Raw genomic sequence first — 18,690 nt, 5'->3', positions numbered from 1 at the left:
AGCTTCAGAACAGCGAACGCTCCCAGAAAACAAGTGCGTGTGTGTGTGTGTGTATAATTATAGCCTCGCCGTGAGCTGCTTCCTCGTTTCCGTAACAAGTGAAGAGAAGCGGGAGAGACAAGAGTTCGAGATCGTCACTTTCGTCTTCCGCGTCTCTCGGCTCATCTCCCGTCTTTTTTTTTTTCTTTTTTCTTTTAAACACTGTAGTGAAGGAGCGGAGGACGAGGAGACCGCTCGGTCCGGGTTGTTTCCTGGAGGAAAAAAAAAAAAAGACTGATTGCAGACTTCTTTCTAATCACCACTTGAAAGGAAACACTCGGAGACCCTTCATAGTGACGCCTGCGTTTTTTTTGTTGGTTTTTTTTGTCCTCCATCTTGTAAACGACTGCGTGGCGACGGGTGCAGACAGAGAGGCACTTCTATAATCTCTATCAGCGCTTCTTTGTAACATCGGGACGTGTCCGTCTGTTCTGCTGAGCACAAAGGAGAAGGGGGAGGGAGGAGGATGGGGGGGGAGGGAGGGTTCGAAGGAGGGCTCACCACCTCCAGACAGGTGTGAGGAATCCTTCTCCACTCTCTCCGTGTGCTGTTTGTACGATTCAGGCCGCCCGATGTGATTTTTGTTGCAGATAAAACAAATAAGTTCCCATTAAAAAAAAAAAGAAAAAAAAAAAGACATCATCTGGGCACACGTGTGACGCGAGGTGGTCGCCATGGCAGCACGTACTGGCACGGTGAGGGCGAGGAGGCACGGACGAGGCGGCCGGCGGTTCGGCCTCTGGTGCTGCTGAAAAGTGGGCAGAATTTAAAATGTACAATCTGAGTTTGGTTTATTTTAGTGTTTAAGTCGCAGCACGAAGCCTCTCGGCCTGCTGTGGCGGTGGGGTGTGTGTGTGTGAGTGTGTGTGTGTGGGGGGGGGGGGGGGGGGGGGGGGGGGTCTCCGCATAACTGTACATGAGAGGCAACACGGGCACGTCTGTGGTGGACCATAATGCATTGCGGCCGCTGGCGGCAGCACTTGACGACAAGGACGCGATGAAAACCTGAAAAGGTCTCGTTCGAGTTTTGTCGTCGAACGCGTCGGATGTAGGAAAATATTTTGTGGCGCCGTGACCGACGGCTCCTTCGATTATTGCACAAAAACGCAGTTTCCTGCATACGACACGTACACGTTCAGATAAACACCGAAGGACGAGATTAAAAAAGCGTGACGACCTTTCAGTTCATGTCTCCAACGCAGCGACGAAACAAAACCAGCCACATTTACGTCTTTATGGTCGACACAGAGCGGCTGAACCTGTTCACAAGACTTCCAGGTCTCAATGAGATCCCCTCTCTCTCTCTGTGTGTGTGTGTGTGTGTGTGTGTGTGTGTGTGTGTGTGTGTGTGTGTGTGTGTGTGTGTGTGTGTGTGTGTGTGTGTGTGTGTGTGTGTGTGTGTGTGGAGCTCAGCAGCCTGTGTTTTCCAGAGACAGCTGTGCTGTAGCTCTCTGCAGCTCTGAGCTCGCTCTGCGCTGGGTGGGAGGTGGTGGCAGCATCAGCCCCAAAACAACCCCCCCTCCTCCTCCTCCTCCTCCTCTTCCTCCTGCGTTCTCCACCTCCCTCTTTCCCTCCACCGCCGCCGCCTCCTCCTCTCCTTCGGCCCTCACTTTCTTGTCCTCTGCCTCGTCCCTCTCTCCGTCCGCCTCCATCTTCTGGTCCTCGCTCCAGCGGCGTTTGAAGCGGAGCTTCAGCGGGATGCAGCGCGTGCCGCCGGGGCTGATGGGAGCCGGCTGACCCGGCTCGCTCTTCAGGCTGATCAGGGGGAAGGGCAGGCCGCCGCCACCCAGATGAGGCGTGGCGGGAGTCTTGAAGACCTCCTCGTCGTCGTCGTCGTCGGGGTTACCGTGAGGAGGAGGAGGAGGAGGAAGAGGAGCGGAGGGGCTGCCGCCATTTCCGTTCGCCTGGTGATGGTTGTTGAGCTGATGGTGACGGTGGCGAGCAGTCGGGGTGAAGATGTCACCTTCGTCCTCCTTATTGTTGTGATTCAGCTCGTCTTCCTCACTGATGTCGGTCACCTCCACCTCTTCTTCGGACTCGATGTCTGATATGGGCTCCACCTGGGAAGGAATATTGTATAATTTATTTATGACTCCACATTCTCAAACCCTCAAGGCTGTGTGTGTGTGTGTGTGTGTGTGTGTGTGTGTGTGTGTGTGTGTGTGTGTGTGTGTGTGTGTGTGTGTGTGTGTGTGTGAGACCCACCTTGATTTTTGGAGGGCCTCCTGCCAGGCCACAGTTGTTTATGTGACTAGACCCTGTGAACGAGGAGGACTGGCTGGAGGAAGAGGAGGAGGATGAAGAGGCAGCCAGCGAGCTTCCCGCCTCCCTCTGGTGTTTGCGGCCGAGCGGGCGGCGGCTGCAGCTTGAACTTGAACGGCGACGGGTGCTGGTGGTGGCCGTCGTCCTGGCTGAGCGGGTGAGACAGCGACATGGGCGGGCCGTGGAGGTGGTGCGCGGCCGGCTTCTCGAGGGTGGGGCGGTGGGGCTGGGGGATGATGATGTTGGGGTAGTGGAGGAAGGCCCGGGGGCTGAGGTGGTAGTTGTAGACGGACTGGGTGTGGGCCTGCAGGTAGTGCTTCATGTCCTCTGGGTTGAAGGAGAAGTGGGAGCCCATCATGGGGGACGACAGGGAGGGGGAGGGGGTGTAGGACAGGTGCGGGGTCGGGGTCATGGACAGGGCCGGGGACAGAGTCGGGGCCAGCAGACCCCCGGGGCCCGGCAGGGGGGAGACGGGGAATGGAGACAGAGGGTCCGGGTGGACCCTGTGTGCAGGTCTGGGGAGCCCCGCCGGGTTCGGACCCCCGCCGTAGACCCTGAACAGAGAGTCGTGGGGCAGGCGGGGCGGCAGGAGGCCCCTGAAAGCCCTCTCGGACCCCACGGCCCGCTCCTCGGCGCCGACCGCCTCCTCCAGCTCCGAGTTGGTGGAGGTGCCGTCGCTGCAGTCGCTCACCGACCCGCGGGCCATGCGGCGCGCCACGCTGCTGAACATGCCGGGGCTGCGCAGCTCCTCGCTGGACGAGAGCACCTCTGACGGGGTGGAGGGCGGGAAACGGAAGTGGGTGCTGCCGGTCGGCACCGGGGGGGCGCTCTGGGGGACGCCTCGACCTGGGAGACAAAATCAAACTGCTGTCAACCATTTCTAAAAAGGTCTATTTTATTGAACACAATCGTATCATGTGAGACAGATCTAAAAAAAGTAAAGGAGCTCAATACTGTTGATTGTTATTTCCATTTTTATATTCACGTATAATGCAGCTACTCTTTAAAGCATGCCTTTCATATGTTGGGTTTACTTCAGAGATACTTCTCTTTTATTCTGAAAGACACATATGAGTGACGGGCAATTCATTTAATTGAATATTAGCTTTCAGGCGCTTTACCGCCACCTTCTGACAGGAGTAACGCATTACACCCGGGAATTATAACAACTTTGAACATTCAGAAGTCGCGACCCATCCTGAGCACATGCCGGGTCCAGCGGGAGCGGCCCAGTTTTTCCGACCGCGTTTAACTGGATCGTAAAACGGACTTTCAGGATGCGGATGACAAACGCTTTGTGGAAACCTTTTTTTTTTTTTTTTGCGGATAAATAAACTCGTGGAGTAAAAGTGCCGTTGAGGATGCAGTAAAACAACTGAAGCTTTCTCTCCGAGTCACTTTTCGGATCCGATAAAAAAAATAAAATAAAAATAAACAAAACAACTGTGATTGGAGGGATTCTTAGTTTTTCGTGGATGAGCGAGCCCTTTAAAGTGAAGCTAACGGGGGGAAAAGTAACATATGAGAGTAGCTTTTAATTTTACACAGGCGCACACAAAGAAAACCAGCGGGACACTGAGCCACAGGTTCCCTCCTCCCCCAACCCCTCCTCTCGCTCTCCTGCCAGCGAGACTGTGGCACTGCAATAAATTCTTGGCATCCGAGCACGTGCCAGAATTAAATATTGGAAAAGTCGCTCTTACTGCCATCACAAACATGGGTTGGGCTCCTCTGTTTTTTCCAGTGCTGCTGAGCGAGTGTGTGTGTGTGTGTGTATATGTGTGTATATGTGTGTGTATATCTCCATGAGCTGAGAAAAAGTGTGTGTTTATGTAGCGTGTGCGTCTGTGCTTGCCTATCAACCCAGATTGACGTGGGCATTTGTGTGTGTGTGTGTGTCCGTCGTATGTAACCATCATATCACAACATGTCAGTGTGTGGGCCACATCACACGGAGGCTATAATTAAAGTTTCGTGCTGCACTTATGTCACCCAGAATCCAACGCTCCATATGGGCTGTGTTTACACTGGGTGGCCGGCACCAGAGCGGGAGACGACGAAGGGAGGATGAGGAAGAGGAGGAGGAGGAGGGATAAACGGGGACGTGGCACGCCGATGTCTTCGATACGCACACGCGCACACACACACAGTTACCAGGCAGACACCCACCCTCACAGTAATCAGGCTGATGCATGCCTGCTCACACACACACAAGTTCTGTTTATGATTTGTTCTTAAACTCGTCTTCCATCAGAGGATTTTGGAGCAAAATTGGGACGAATCTTCTCCCACCGACTGGAAAACGTTCTCAGACAATAACATTTGAATCTCTCCAGTTACGTTCACTGTTTTCCGACGTACGGTTCTTCGCCCCCGACTGGAACCCAAAATCGGGGCATAAAAAAATCGGGGCATAAAAAAAAAAAATTAGATTCATAGGAGCATATGGCATCAAATGAGAAGAGCAATACTTTCACTAACTGTCTTATTTTGGTTGAGACAAATCATGCTTCACAAGTAGCTTTCTTTTTTGGGGGTTCTGTGACCGAATCCCAAATTTACAAACTCATACTGCAGCACTGAAGACCTTAATAAGTCACACCTGAAGGCCGAAGCGTTTTTGTTCGACAAAGGGTGAAAGTCTCTTGAATCATGTTTCTTTTCAAGGTTAATATGCCGCTGACTTTCACAGTTGGCACTAAAAAAACTGGAAATAATTCCTGTTTTTATTCATCGCAGCTCAGAAAGCTCTGGTTCTGCTTCTTCAGACACCTGAACTCCAGAGTCCACAGATCAGCGGAGGATGCTTCATCTCGTATGTGGAGCTTACCGGTTCCCATGTCGATGAAGGGGTAGTTGACCAGCACTAGTTTGTTGAAGTTGAACTTGTAGGTAAACCTCTTCCCTTTGGTCTTGTGGAGGATCCTCTTGTTGTAATAGTATCTGAAGAGAGAAGGACACGGAGACTTCATATTTTAATAAGTGAACCTCTAAACAAACAAACAAAATATTTTTGCCACTTTTAATCCAGAGTTTTTTTCCTCTGAAGAACGAGCTGTCGTGAATCTATCTGAACTTTATTTTGAAAGATAGTTTCGATGCGAAATATTTGCTGGCAAGTATAGAAGGATCTTCAAAATCAGACATTCAGTGAGAACAGAGAAACTTTGTAGTCGGCAGATGAAATATGAAAGCATCCTTCAGGTTCCCCAGTAAAATCAAAACAACAACAACGAAATGTAATGTTACAAAAGACCAAACGTCTCTTCAAAGCACTGCCTGCACCGTAATTCAACATCACTCAGTAAATGTGAACGTTAAAGCCAAACTCTCCCAGCGATGACTTCAGGAAGCGAGTCGGCCGTTCGGATTTAGCGGCTCCATTAGTAAGAGTGCATTAGTCATCGTCCGTACGGGCAGTGATGTAGAGGAGTGAACAGCGAGGCCTTCGACAGCTCATCTAAGAGACAATAAAATGGCTCCCTGTGACTCAGGACCCGAAAGCATTCATATTTCTTTACATAAAAACTTCTCATTCAGCTGCGACTGGCCTCCTCATTGTGAGATGTGTAATCTCTTATTCATCATTTCCAGGAAACATCGAGCAAAGAAGAGCTCAGTGGTTACTTTTGTTCATAAAAAAAATATGGATCCATCTGAATACTAAATTGAAAATAAGCCTCTTGTCGTCAATAATTCTTTGATTGAGCTGCTCTCCGGCGGCAGGAGAGGCTGGAAGTAAAATATTATAAAGGTGTGAAAAGAAAAAAAAAAAAAAAAAAGAGAGAGAGAGTGTCTCAGCTTATGTAACCGCCCCTTTAATCATCCACCCGTCCAGTTTTTCTTTATGCATCCGTCCATCTGGCAAGATCGATAGTTTATTTGTGGCCAAATACATAACATGCACACGTTACGCAATAGACCTGCACTCAGTCCATCATCAGTGCAGGTAAAACACAAAGGTGAATTAGAGAGCGTAGGTGCACGAGCTGCCGAGATGTTTCCTTACTTATAAATCAGTCAAAGTGACAATAGTCGTCGTCATGACGACGAAGCCGCGTCGCCGCTCCGGCGCGAAAAACAACATGAGTCACCGGAGTTCAGCACAACGGAGAACAAAGTGGAGCCGCAGTGTGTGAACCGGGAGATCGTACAGACCCTCCATGACTCAATGAGTGGAGGGAGGGACACACACACACACACACACACACACACACACACACACACACGTGTGTCTTCAGTGTGAAATCCTTCAGCAGTGAACCTTGTTTTGTGGTCTTCTGAACAAATCTACGGACTTAATGTCGATGATTAAAGCGTCTTTTTTAATGTGTTTGTTGCGTATTACATCTAGAAAGTAGAGAACTTCGTCACTCTGAAAAACAGCTGACGGGAAGTCTGAAGTCTAAAGCAAACGGCAGATCTTTAAATTTGATTTCAACTCTCAGGAACTTTTGTCCAGGGTGTCAGCCCATCTCAATTATTACATAATCGCCTGATCGCAATTACTTTAAGTGACTGCCATCATTTTTCATGATCAATAGTAGTGTTTCCATTCATTTGTGTAGAAACAGCTGAATAAAAGGAACAGAAATGTAATTTTCCACCGGCGCTATTCTGATGACGTCATCTCGCTGCGCCGCCTTCTTCTGCTGAGCTTCAACAGAATGTGAATGGTGATGTTTATTTTGGTTATTAGTGCCCGTCATCGTGAGTGATATCTTTGTATATTTCAGTATTAAGCTTTGTATATTAAAGTTATGTTCATGTCATATCTGAAACTGTGAAATGTTTGTTTACAAAGCCGAAAAAAGATAAACAGAAAGGACATTTTAATTTAGATCTTCTCATGATTATTGGCAAAACACGTCTCCTCTTGATAAGGTAAAAGTGTATTATTAAAACCATAATGACACCTATAGCATCATAGTGGGAGAAAATTAACAGAAAAAGTCAATTCATTTCATTATTCGCAATTATTTATCGGACAATTAATAGTCCGCTAAAGTTTCATGACCGTGACAACAGCCTAATGTACAGGTGGCCGCGCGCACACACACACACACACACACACTCACACACACACACACACACACACACACACACACACACACACACACAAGGAAGTAAATGACAGGATTTGTGTGTGGGTGTTAATGATATCAGGGCTGTATCTGCAGTAAAAGCTGGAGGGACATAATGTTCACAGACGTGATGGATGGATGGCACTTTGAACGAGTCGGGTGGAGGGGTGGGGGGGGGGAGGCCAGACACATATATGTGAAAAGAACACACACACACACACACACACACACACACACACACACACACACACACACAGTGCTGAGTCAATACAGGACAGGCACTCACACACTCCCTCGAGGCCTCCTGCTCTTTGAAGACCATTTGAACTTCCTTCAAATAAACCAGAAAGGACTTTGACGGCCGAGACGGTAGAAACCGCCGAGCGGGCGCGTTTCTGCACACGTGCAAACCACGCCGACGAACTCGCACGTGCGCGCGCTCACTTCAAAAGGACGCCGGGAAGCAAAACGATCAAAGATGGAGGAGAAACTTTTCTTCCAAAGACGTCGAGAGTTAATTAACAGCTGGTTTGTTCGTATAAAAAAAAAAAAAGGTTCACAAACCACAGGAAAGGCCCTCGCAGCGAAGTTTGGGCTCCAGCTGCTCCTTCATGGTAAATACTCGCCGGGACCAGAGGGAAGGTTACGGCTCCGAGAGCTAATTGATTGATAATATGCTGTTAAACGTCTGTGGGTTCAATTCCTCTTTGAGGATACAAACCATTAAACGTTCGCGTTCAATTTGGGGAGCAGCGTTTTGGTCTGTTTCTGTGTATTCGTGACAAGTTTGAGGAATAAATACAAAGATATTTAAAAAACAACAAAAACATTTCCTCATATGTTACTTCAGCTACGACTTGTCAAACCAAACCTTAATTTGAATTTATAGTTATTAATTGGCTTGTAACATAAGTATGAAGCATCGGAGTTAAGCACACATTTTTAAAATCAACTAATTTTCAGTTTTTGTTTCAACTTCAACAAAAACTATTCAGCATTAAAAACTGCATGCTGTGTGTTAAATTTTCTTTTTGTGACTTCGTGATTTGATCATGTTTTCTTGATTTTTGTGCTTCTGGCAGGTAAACGTTCTCCAGCTGGTTGTTTATTGTTATTTCTTACTTTGTGCTAAACCTTCAGACGAACACATTTCTGCTCGCTGCGTTTGAGCCATAAAAATCACATGAATCCTCTTAATTATTGCTTAACTACTTCACATACTAAGCCTGTAGCGGGTGGAGAACGCATTTCTTGTGCAAATTGAAAACCCGCATGATGATGTAGTGTGTTTGTTTGTTTTTTTTTGTTTTTTTTAACAATTGTGAATCTGCACCGGTCGGCTCACGGGTGTTTTATTTTGAAGGTTGCTCTGCATCTCCCCCCCGTCCGACTCGCTCTGTTCAACTTGTTGCGATCTCCATCTGGCATCGGTCAAACGATGACTCGGCGCCTTTCTTTAGCCTGAAGCATTGATTTCAACGGCAGCTTATCGGGTCCGGTGGAAAAAATAGCCTCTACTGATGTATTATTAACTGTATTATTACTTGGCGCTGTGTGGCGAAATATTAAGTAGGTCAAAGCCTCTTTAATCGGCAACAGGGCTGCACATTAGCTTTAGCATTACACACAATACTTCTGTTGGTGTTTATTTTCATAACTTTTAAAATTCATGATCACATTACGATCAATTAATTGGTGTTCAGATATGTTGTGATGCAAGTTAATGTCTTTAAATATTGTTGTCTTTTAATATGCAATATGAGGCTATGTTTGGGAAAGAAAAGAAGAAAAAAAAGTTTAAGCAACAAACAAGACAGATGGGCTGGAGGAGGGATGACATATAACACGGTGTTAAGTGTGTGTGTGTGTGTGTGTGTGTGTGTGTGTGTGTGTGTGTGTGGTGACGAGGCAGCGTAACTAGTCATCACCACGCCAAACTAGTACCCACACCAACCTACAACACAGGAGGCGACGTTGATGACTGTGTGTGTGTGTGTGTGTGTGTGTGTGTGTGTGTGTGTGTGTGTGTGTGTGTGTGTGTGTGTACACGATGATGAGAACAGACGAGGAGCTAAATAAAACCCTGCAGCATCCCACATGTGCTCCACAAAGGGTGAAGGTGTGTGTTTCTAAATCGTCTGTCACCCTGGAGCTTTAGCTCGCAGCGCAGATGCACAATTCACGACAACATACCGTCGTTGTTGTTGTTGTTGGTTTTTTTTTTACTCGTGTGTTTCAAAAGCTCAAATTAACCATGGAAGAACGGCTGCACGATTCTGGATGAAGTGAGAATGAGGATTTTGTTTTGGCTTAAAATTGAGATCACGATTGTTTTTTCAAGTGCTCTTCTTTTCCTTTTTTTTTTTTTCTTTTTTTCTTTTACTAGATACAGAAGAAAACTAAAACACGACATGAACTTTGGAAACGCTCCATTTTCAGCTGAGCTGCAGCAGATTTATGGACATGAAAACAATCAAGTTCAGTCTCTTGTCTTCTTTCATTAATCACAACCTTCAAACAAGTATTTGTCTGTGAGATTTCTTTTTCTTTCTTTCTGTCTCTCACTGGGATTTTTCCCCCCCCTCGCTGACAGTTTTTTTGCTTCTCTGCATCATGTGGTGTAACGCTACGCTGTTATTGGCTGAGGGAGAGAAGAGGAGCGCTTGTTTTGATGCAGCTCGAGTCCCGAATGAAAATGCGGCAGAATCGTTGGCGTTTAGAAACGAGATCGTACCGATATGCGAATTGAGATCACGATTTTTGTCTGTAAAAGGGGAGACTACGCGAGCTCAAATTCACCAACGATGCACACAACAATTACAAGAAGTCAGATAAAAGCTTTCATCACTTATTCCTCAGCTTCAGTTTTTTTTTAAATGCCATTTTAGTTTGTTTTTAATCACACACACACAAAAAAAAGAATCTAAATTTGGAATATTCTGCTCCGTGTGAATAAATATAGTGTCTTTCTTAATGCTGTGGTCTGATGTACTTCAATCTTTAAAAAAAATAAAAAAAATCAATCCTTTGTGCTTCACTGACTTCATCACAGTTCATCTGGAGTTCAAAACAAACATGATTCCAGCTCATGTAACTTAAGATCAACATGATGAAACCGTCTGATACCCGATTCCTGCACCTATGAGGAACACGTGACCTAAATATGAAGCGTCATTTTAGCATCGGCCCGAAGTAGTCCCACTAAGCACAGATAATACCTGTGAGAATGAGGAAGGGATCAAAAGGGAAGCCAGTGTTTGTGGTTGGTGTTAATATGTCAACAAGTGTTATTCATCCGGACTCTGTGGTACTGTTAGTCAGCCGGGTTTACATCAGACCTAACGAGGTGAACACAAGGTTTTTATAGTAGTATAGAAAGGGCGACTTTAGAGTTAATACAACAGGCATAATCTATATTAAACTTGTTTGGTTTTTTTTTTTTGGGGGGGGGGGGGGGGGTGGGGGTGGGAGGGCAGTTTATGTCTTCATGAATGAGATGACAGGAAGTGAGGGGTAGAGAGAGAGAGGCCAAAGTCACAGAGCGAACTTGACAAGTGGAAGTTGTGGTTCATGGTCGGTGTCTTAACCCCTAAACCTCAAAGGCGTAAACACATACAGTAATAATTCGTGCTGGCAAATCCAACGACGTTGTGGAAGAACTTTCCTTTTCCATCACAAACGCTGCTGAACATGACTGCAACTCTCCCATGATCCTATTCAGGATAAAGCATTGGGGGGGGGGGGGGGGGTAATGGATGGATGATGACAACGTATGTGTGACCGACAGTCTTGTGTGAATGGTTTATATTGTGGCTTGTCGTGCTGCGTTACATGCAGGGTTTTAAGTAAGTTCAGATGGTAGAGTGGGCTGTCAACTAATCGTTGGTTTGGCGTTTCAATTCCGACCTCAAATCCGAAAGCTGAAGTGTCCTTGGAAAAAAAACACTGAACCCCAAGTTTCTCCAGGCGAGCACCTTGCCATCGGTTTGTGTGTGAAACCTCTAAAGGGGGAAAAGGTGCTCACCATTTATCCTATTTGCACCAATCAAGGAAGCAACAACAACAACAACAACAAAACTTTTAAAAACACACTCAAACACAACACTGTTCCCCTTCCTGAGTCTCACCTGAGTGCTCGGCTGAGCTTGTCGTAGTTCATCTGCGGTTTACACTTCCTGGCCCCCCACAGGCGGGCCACCTCGTCCGGGTCCTTGATGACGAACTCCCCGTAGTCTCCCTGCCAGGCGATGACGTCGTGGTACTCCTCTTTCCTCAGCAGCTCCAGGATGAAGTGCCACAGCTGGATCTGCCTGGAGCCCGGGCTCGACTCCGGCTTGTAGGCCCAGTCCGGGAAGGCAAACCCTGGGGGGAGAAGGGGAGAGGGGGAGAGGGCTGGTCAGGTGGATGATCAAGAAAAAACAAAATGAAAAGCTCTGGTGAACTGCAACCGTTATCCCTCCGAGGTATTCTGTTGCTCAGGTGGATATGTGAGCTGAAAACGACGTGTATTTACAGCTAATAACAGTCAAGGATGGTAAACTACGAGCAGGTCGGTAGAGAGGAACATTTGAGTAAGGATTTGAGTCAGCCACAAAACAAAGAAGGGAAAGTTTTAAAATCCTTTGTCATCTTCTGTCAATGTCTTCGGTGCCTGTTGAAAGTTGCCGACGAGCATTTGGGTTAAATGTGTTCCCACAGGCTGCAGTCACATCAAAACCTTCCCGCAATCGGCATAAAAGCTGGAAAAATCAGCACTGTTTTAACAGGTCAACGGGCCTTGAAGTAAGCGCAGACAAAATATAAGCTATGTTTTTTATAAAGTGCTATCAGAACGCACCGCTCACAAAAGCACACGCACCATCATCCCAAAAGTTAAAAGTATAGGCTTTGTCTTGTAAAGCAGTGGGTGGCAGTAAAAGACTCAACACCACTTCAACAGAAGGCCCGGCTGAAAGGCTGCATAGCAAACGGCAGTGACACAAAAGCGCGCGCGCACACACACACACACACACACACACACACACACACACACACACCTTATTAGGACCAGATGTGTCTTGGCAGTCAGGCCGAGAAAGCAGAGGGTGGGAAACATATGGGCACAATACAACAATGCTGAATTTTGAGTGTGTGCACGTGTGTGTGTGTGTGTGTGTGTGTGTGTGTGTGTGTAACTGTAAAGAAACACACCATCCTAAATACTAGGGTGGCTATGAGTTTCCCACACTCTACAAAGCCCGTCATATCTATACAGCAGTGACGGTGAACTGTTAACAACGATATGCTCAAGGCTGACCGACTGTAACACGTACGTGTGTGTGTGTGTGTGTGTGTGTGTGTGTGTGTGTGTGTGTGTGTGTTGCGTCCAATCGAACCAGAGTTCGATTGCATTGCATGACACGGTCTCGGCTGATATAATATGAAAGCCGTTACGTCACTGTGTGTGTGTGTGTGTGTGTGTGTGTGTGTGTGTGTGTGTGTGAGATCTTTATCTCCAAAACATCACCTGATGTACATGTGTACGCAACCAACAAACTTGGGATATAAAACGTGGAAATATTTATCCTTTATTGGGCTGTCAACATTAGATAGGAAACTGCTTTAGGGCAGCTCCATAAAACTACACAATTAAGCGGCAAAAAAGAAAAAAAAAAAAAAAGGGGGGGAAAAAAAACGTACAAAACCCGATGAGAAACAGACAAGACGACATGAAAACAAAAAGAGTTGTAAAAGTTGAAAAAAAAAAAAAAAAAGGAAAATAAAGAGGACACACCTGGTAAATGAATTGCAGGGTGAAGCCTGCGTGGATATGGTGCCCAGATTATGATTAAATCAATTATGACTTTTCCATTTACTAAACACGTGCTCTTATTGTCTGCACTTTGTGCTTCTCTGGACCGAGTTCATATTGAGCAGAAGAGTAAACAAGACACACACAAAAAAAAGAGGCAGACGTTAGTTCATCAAATATTACACATGTGCCTGATATTTACTTTCCATCATGGCAGAAAGGCAGAAAGGCTCTTTTTTTGTGTGTTTTTTTGTCAAAAGATCAGTTTTTGGTGTTTTGGAGCTGCTTTGACTGGACAGCGAGTCCTTCGCAGGGATTCAGGAGAGCAACAATTGATGAAAAACAACCGCGTTCGTTGAAGCTTGACGACAAACTCGAGAGTCGGTAACAAAATCCCGACTCGCGCGAGAGCCACTTTCTCCGAAAGCAGGAACGCTGCTCGTTGATATCGACTGAAATGCGGCCGATGTATCGACCGGACCACCGTGATCGCAAACCTGCTTGAAAACGAACATGTGTTTTCTCTTATCCAGATCACATTTTATTAGCAGGTGTAAATGGAGTCAAAGTGAGTCATGGAAAAAAAAGAGCGAAGCAGCACGCTGAAACCAAAGTCCACTATCAGGTGTGCAAAGTGCAGCTACGTGTCTGCAAACGACATCGAGGCATTGTTGAGGAAGCAGACGTATTTAAAAAAAAAAAAAAAAAAAAAAAGCCACAAAAGTACACTTGCAAATACAATCGCTGCTGTTTACAATATACAGAGTTGTCACTTTACCACAAAAGGTCAATTACAACGTAAAGTCGATTTTGCATTTTCTTTTTAGGGAACAAAAAATACTTGTTTAAACTTTGCACACAACCAAACTCCAACTATTGGTGCGTCTGACATTGCTATGAGCTCCCCTTGTAATCAGCGTCTGGCTAAATAATGGAGAGATTTAGAGAGAGAGAGACACACACACACACACACACACACACACACACACACACACACACACACACACACACACACACACACACACACACACACACACAAGTTGAGTAACAGTAATTTGCTTTCCCCTTCAGGGTAGATTTAAGCGCTTCAAGCTGCGACGTTTTTTTGTCCAAAAGACACCAAATTTTGCAGGAATTCTGGTGGAGCTCGGTTGCATTGTTTCTTCCCCGAACCCAAATGAAGCGTACCGATCCTGTTATTCGTTCCCCAATCAAAGGGCTCAATGTATAAGCCTGAGGCGTCATAAAAACATTGTATTGGAGACATTTTATGACTTTAAACTGACTGACTAACTTGATACAAGGACGTGTTTTTGAAGTAGTTCAGCTTGTTTTGTATAACTTTTAGAAATATTCGGGCTATTCAAGAGATATTCGGTGCTTATTTAACTCAAGGATGTCTGCGAAGCGTAAATCAGAGAGCTAAATGTGACGAGCGCAGACCGCTGCATGTCTTTTTTGCATTTTCTGTCTCGGTCCGTGTTTATTTAAAATAGAGGCAAGTGTGCAATGTGTGACTTTCACTCTCCAAATACGGTGCCTCTTTACTTTTACAAACTAGCACTTTTTCTGAAAAGTGGCAGCTAACACACTCCCAAGAGAAGAAAACAAAAAAAACTAACAAAAAAAGGAAAATATCCTGAAAAACAGACTCGTTCGTGATGACAAATAAACCACATGCTGCTATCTGATGTCCTACGGTGCTCGGGGAGGGAGCCAAGAGACGGACAGGCTGGCGGAGATCGCCGCTAACAGCCATGCGAAGGCAGATTACTGACGGGGTACGAGCATATGATTCACACACCAGACAACGAGGCTCTTGTCGCGGCGGACAGGTTCGGCGTTGCGCGACGCAGACGCGACACGCCGCTGCACAGCGGGGTGCGCCGGCGGTGCACGCGTTTTCCGTAACGGCACGAGCGCGGTGACGCATACAACGCGGCGCGGGAGGCATCAAAGTGGGCGAGCTAATATCTCTCTCTCACGCGCGCACACACACACACACCAAGAACACGGATACAGAACACAGGTTAGTTTGGAAAGGTAAGTGGGTTCATGCGTGGGTGCACAGAGCACACAGACAAAGAACACAGGAATAGCAACCATGCCCACTGCATTGGTGTGTGTGTGTGTGTGTGTGTGTGTGTGTGTGTGTGTGTGTGTGTGTGTTGCAGATGTCCCTGCTGACTCATAGCCTGTTCGTTTGTCGTTCACAGATTCCTCCTTTCTCCCCCTCAACACCGCCGCCATGTCTTTCTTTCTTTTTTCCTCTTTCATTCTGTCCCTCCCTCCCTCCCTCCCTCACTCCTCACTCGGCCTCTCCTAAGAGACACAGTCTCCTAGCAACAAAAGCTTTGAGCTCTAAAAATAAATGGCGGGAGTCACGACAAAAACAAGACAAAATATGATTCAATTGCAGAAACTTGCCAAAAGAGTTTTGGAGTTTTGTTGTTGTTGTTGTTTATTTTTTTTGAAGGGGTGTGGGGAGGTATCCAGAGAGAAGCTGGAGCGTGAGGATGCGATGCGTCCGACGGCCGCCTCTCGCCGCGGCGACGCCGGTGTTTAACGGCGTCCTCGCTTTGAACCGATTCGGAGGCCGTGAGATCCCCGGAGACGGATCGGGGAGAGCCAGACAGCACGGCTGACGGAGCGGCCCTCTGACGGATGCACAGCTGAGGGTCCGGTTGGAGGTGCATCTGTTACAGCTGGTGGTGAACGTAATGTGGACAACGGCAGATTCTAGTTGGGACGGAGAACGACCGAGAGTGGGAGCAATAACTTTTTTATTTTATTATTTGAGACACGAGTCTGCCTCGTTCCCTTCCAGGCAGAAGTCCTACTATAATGAAGACTAGCCTGGTTTTTAAAAAAAAAATTTTATGTAATCTCTAAAAATTACTATATATTACTATATATATATATATATATGTATATATATGTGTATATATATATATATATATATATATATATATATATATATATGTATATATATGTGTATATATATATATATATATATGTATATATATATATATATATATATATATATATATATATATATATATATATGTATATATATGTATATATATATATATATATATATATATATATGTATATATATGTATATATATATATATATATATATATATATATATATAAGTTGCTGCCGAGTGCATTATTAAAATAACGAGTATTATCAGTACAACTGCAAAGCTTGTGAGACATTTGGCACCTGGCACATGAGGCCGGGCAGCAGGGGAGGTTACAGAGTTGACTTGTTATCTTGTCCTTATTGAGAAGGGAAGACAGTTTCAGAATTTTCAACAAATTTCTGTCGTTTTAACAAATGTATTAAATCAGTTGTCTTTATCTGCAGCTTCAAAATTAAATATGAGATTACGGCACAGTTTAATTAGTATTTCTAGCGGTTAAATATTTGTGTATTTATTGAAGTAAAAGTAGCAGTACCTCTCTGTCACCACCAGGCGAAAGTCCTCCATTAAAGTTGTACTTTTTACATTATATTACTGGATAATTATTTATTATACAACATACAGTATTTAATCAGTAGAGGCCCTATGATGGACTGGCGACCTGTCCAGGTATAACTAACGGCAAACTAACTTTACAAGAGTTTGACTCGTTTTAATAAACATTACAAACTCAGCTGAAGGCAGCAGAGAAGATATTTCTCCGTTCTCCGTTTTACGAGCGGCTGAGATTGCCACGGAAATGAGAAAACAGCTGGTTCATCTTCAGGTCAGGTTTGGTAAACTTATTGTCGCCGAGCCCTTTCCCGTTAATCAGCGGGTCGAAAGCTAGACACGGGAACTTGGTTTGGGGGTTGAAGAGTCGGAGCATTTATTCACAGACAAATTGCCTAAACTGTGGACACAGTGCACGGCTACGCTACAGCCTCACCATCACACACACACACACACACACACACACACACACACACACACACACACACACACACAGACACACACACACACACACACACACACACACACACACACACACACTCTTGAGCTCTAGCTCGCTACGCACAAAACGGTGTTTTGGGTTCATTCGGCTTAAACACAGTGAAAAAAGCACAAGTGTTATAATAGTAGGAAAAACCCTGCTCAAGTGTAAGTACCTCAAAGCTGTACTCGGTTACTTTCCACCACTGATTTCTACTCTCCTGTACGAGAAGTGCACGTAAAACCATACATGTAAAAACATTGTTCCTTCATGTGCTTTTACTGGCAAGTGCAACTGTTTTTATTCACACGTGAGCCGTGTAGAAAAGTGTTACCGGATTGTCAACAGGCAAACTTCCAGAGAGCCTTTTAAAATGATTTGGAAACACTTTTCAAACATTATGCCAACATGTAAAAACCTGGCGGGGCTTTTTTTTTTTTTAATTATAAAGTGCATGTCACTGGGAACGAGCCCCCCCCTGCCCCCCGGCTGGTCAACGTGCAGCTTGTTTTACAGGCTGGACGTGGAAGCGAAGTCAGTGAAAGCGAAACGAGACAAAAGACAAAAGCCTCTGTGCTCTCTGGCAAACTCGACTCCAGACAGGAAGAATTTCTGATTGTCAGGCGGAGGTGAAACACGGTTTCAGGCCTGGCTGCGTTCTATATATAGGCACGCACGGGGTCGAAAGTGCTCGTTTGCCGCTAGCCTGCGGTCCCGAACCACCTGCGTTCGCCTTTCCAAGAGAAACACGCCGTCCGTGCGGCCGCAATCAGCGAGTTGGACACGCAGCGCCGCTTTTCTTTCGCGGCTCTGACGTCACCGCGGTGGGAATCGGGCTCGTAATAACCGATAGCCATCGTTGGGGTATTGTCCAAAAGGCACGCAGCTGCCGAGACCAAACACAAGCGACCTCCTCCGCCGTGCCTCTTTCTTACTACCAAGAAGTTTCTTTAACACGCTGTTCCATCTATCCATCCACTCCCCCCCCCCCCTTTATATTTCCCTCCCTTCCTCCTATTCTTCGGTGGAGCTATATTTATCCCGCTGGAAAGGTCGGTGTGTGTCTGCCTGCAGGGTAATGATTCAGGGGCACAGAGGTAACCGGCCCGGGCTAAATGGCCGGGGCCCGGCTGACTGCTCCTGAAATCTGGATGGGGTTTTATCAGGGATGAGATCAGGACAACACAGAAAGGCAGGAAATAAACGGGTAGAGAGCAGGAAATTGGGAATCTCCGTTGGGCGTAAACGGTACCGGCGTGTGCAGAAAGTCGTATTTTAAAAGGAAGAAACAAATCAACAAATGTAAAAATAATTATGAAAACGCTCCAAACTCAATTCAGCATTGAAATGAAAAACTTTAGGAACTCGAAATTAAAGTATTAAGATAATTGCCTTTAAGACCAAATTGTCTGGGTTTCCACTTTTAACGACCTCTGTGCAACAGACAGTCTAGCGCCACTTTAAATGAGGACGCCTGAGCCTCAAACTACCGTTTGAAAACGCTCTGCTCCTCACCGAGCTGATCTCATAATTACCCTCAAAGGATGGAGT

General features: G+C 45.8%; 1 protein-coding gene across 1 annotated transcript in view; it reads right to left on the bottom strand.

Annotated features, from left to right (window-relative positions):
* Positions 1 to 929: 929 nt before the first annotated feature.
* Positions 930 to 18,690, bottom strand: part of erf (Ets2 repressor factor) — a 32,507-nt gene continuing 14,746 nt past the window's right edge. The window contains 5 exon segments of the mRNA XM_069176524.1: positions 930 to 2,099; positions 2,245 to 2,391; positions 2,393 to 3,147; positions 5,132 to 5,244; positions 11,513 to 11,747. Coding sequence (XP_069032625.1) covers positions 1,449 to 2,099; positions 2,245 to 2,391; positions 2,393 to 3,147; positions 5,132 to 5,244; positions 11,513 to 11,747 — 1,901 coding nt within the window. The 3' untranslated portion in view covers positions 930 to 1,448.

This window comes from Embiotoca jacksoni, unplaced genomic scaffold (genome assembly GCF_022577435.1).
Source record: "Embiotoca jacksoni isolate LCO1_2020_lvr unplaced genomic scaffold, fEmbJac1.0.p SCAF_7, whole genome shotgun sequence".
Classification (NCBI taxonomy): domain Eukaryota; kingdom Metazoa; phylum Chordata; class Actinopteri; family Embiotocidae; genus Embiotoca; species Embiotoca jacksoni.
This window is presented reverse-complemented; position numbering and strand designations above follow the sequence as displayed.